At 42.8% G+C, this 2,675-nt stretch overlaps 1 protein-coding gene across 1 annotated transcript; it reads right to left on the bottom strand.

Moving 5' to 3' along the window:
• Positions 1-1,758: 1,758 nt before the first annotated feature.
• On the bottom strand, positions 1,759-2,675 carry Or2ak5f (olfactory receptor family 2 subfamily AK member 5F). The gene is given in 2 exon segments (NM_001000776.1): positions 1,759-1,885; positions 1,888-2,675. Coding segments are annotated over 2 exon segments (915 nt in total).

The raw sequence follows: 2,675 nt of genomic DNA, 5'->3' as shown, positions 1-2,675 counted from the left end.
CAGAAGCAACACCTCATGTTTCTTACACCAGTTCTTAGTTGCATAGAAGTTTTCATTCATTGTTTCTTTGACTACATTACAATGATTGACTATTTTGAGAATGCAGGGGCCCTAGAAAGCTGGCTCAACAGTTAACAGCACTGATGGCTCCTCCCCAGGACCTGTGTTTGAGTCCCAGCATCCACATATTGGCTCAAAAGCATCTGTGACTTCAAATTGCATGAAAACCAAAAGCTAGTGACTGTTCTTTAAAAATCTGTGCCTGCTGGCTCAGAACTTTAATCCCAACACTTGGGAGGCAGTGGCAAGAGAGGTTTAGGGAGTTTGAGGCCATTCTGTTCCACATAGGGAGCTCCAGGATAGCCAAGACTACATAGAAGTGATACATATATACATACATACATACACACACATACATACATACAGACATACATACATACACACATACGCAATACCCACACATATAAACTTGATCTAAAATGATATTCACAAAATTTCTTGAAATAACATTGCTCTCAGAATTTATTGTATATTAGCCATGGACCACAAAAGACACTGTCTGTGCATTTCTAAAGCAGAACTATTCTGGGTCTGTTTATCTAAATTCCCTTATTATAAAAGTTAGCATGTGTCATCAACATAAATTGAAACATTGAAGACCAACATAAATGTGTTCATGGAAAGACACAGGGTGTATAATGACAGACCGATATATTGACAATGTTTAGTACAAAGAAAAGAGTGAATTTTTGGGAATCATATTAACAAAGGGAGTCAGGAAGACAGTTTTAAACAGCTTAAAAGAGCATGAATATCTTTTTATTGATATTTTATGTATTTATATTTCAAATGTTATCCCCTTGCCTCTCTTCCCCTCCAGAACCCCCTAACTCTTCCTGAAACACTTGTATATATGAGGGTACTCCCTGCCCACACACCCACTCCCAACCCTGGCATTTCTCTACACCTGAGTATTGAGGCTTCACAGGACCAAGGGCCTCTCTTCCTTTTTTTGCCAGACAATGCCATCCTGTGGTACATATATGAATGGAGCCATGGATCCCTTCATGTGTACCTTTTAGCTGGTGGATAGTCTCCTGGGTACTCAGAGGGATAAGGTAAGTTGATATTGTTATTCTTATTGGGTTGCAAACCCCTTTAAGAGCTTGGAAATCTTTTTCAGGTGATAATAGTCATATTATCATCAGAGCAAGCATTAAGTTGACTCCCTCTCCATTTCTTTCAGAATTCATTTCCATTTCTTCAGATATGTCACATTATAAAAGGAGACTCATACTATTAAATAACTCTTTTGGCTACAAAGATAAACCAATGAAATAGTGATATTCATGTAAAATATCTACACATATAAGGTGTACTTAAAAACTGCAGAAATAGCTTCCAGATCAGAGTGAGATGAGTGTAGACCAGGCACTTTTATTGACTTACACAGGCTGAGAATCATGGTGCCTGGCAGCAGGGCAGAAGGCTCTGTGGAAAGCCAACCCGTCCTGATAGGAAGCCAAAGATTCCAGATCCACAGACAAAGCCCTTCCATCTCCCGAGGAGCCAACATTCAGATTCAAACCATCAACTCAGTGTGATACTGTGTGTGCAAAGGTTCATGCTCTTGTTCAGTCAGTGAGACAAACAGATGACCTTCCACCAAAATATCAGTCTCAAAATAATCCCAGAGAGTGTAAAGACAAGCCAATAGATTAGTCCAGAGGGCAACCCAAAATCCCATGTCAGTATCTATCATCCCATTTGTCTTTTTAGGGCCCCCATGACCTCCTTGTTCCTCAGGCTGTAGATGAACGGGTTCAAAACATGGGTGACAATTGAGTAGATCACAGCCACCACTTTGTCCCTCCAAGGAGAATGCAAGTGTGTGGTTGGGTGTAGGTGGAGAGAGTAGTGATGTAGAACAGGCTGGACACAGTCATGTGGGAGGAGCAGGTGGACACTGCTCTACTCTGTCCCTTCCCTGAACCCATCTGGAATACAACAACCAACACCCGAGCATAGGAAGCTAGGATGGCCAGGAAGGGTAACAACAGAATGACAAGGCCACTCAGGAGGACTGCATGCTCATATTGGGACGTGTCTTCACACACCAGTGGCAGGAGAGATGGAACCTCACAGAAAAAGTGGTTAATCCTAGATCCACAGAATGGAAGTTGAAATAAATAGATTATGTGCGTTAATGCAGTGATGGAGCTACTACTCCATGTACTGGTGACAATAGAGCAGCAGATCTTCCTGCTCATGAGCACAGGGTAGTGCAAGGACTGGCAGATGGCTATGTACCTGTCATAGGACATGAAACCCAGCATGAGGGCTTCAGACCCACCCAGGGTCAGAAACAAAAAGGTTTGGATTGCACATCCCAGAAAAGAAATGGTCTTGGTGTCTGACAAGGAGTTCATTGCCATCTTGGGCACAGTGGTGGAGATGTACATCATGTCAATGATGGAGAGCTGGCTGAGGAGGAAGTACATGGGGGTGTGGAGTATTCGGTCCAGCCTGATGAGGTAGACTAGTGTGATGTTGCCCATGAGAGCCACTGCAAAGAGGAGGGTGATGATTGTAAAGAGGAAAGTGTCCATGTGTCCATACTGGAATAGACCAACCAAGGTGAAGTCTGTCCCACAGCTGTGGTTGCCTGTCCCCAT

This window comes from Rattus norvegicus, chromosome 10 (genome assembly GCF_021556685.1).
Source record: "Rattus norvegicus strain SHRSP/BbbUtx chromosome 10, alternate assembly SHRSP_T2T, whole genome shotgun sequence".
Classification (NCBI taxonomy): Eukaryota; Metazoa; Chordata; class Mammalia; order Rodentia; family Muridae; genus Rattus; species Rattus norvegicus.
The sequence above is the reverse complement of the archived record's forward strand: the minus strand, read 5'-3'. Positions and strand labels throughout refer to the sequence as shown.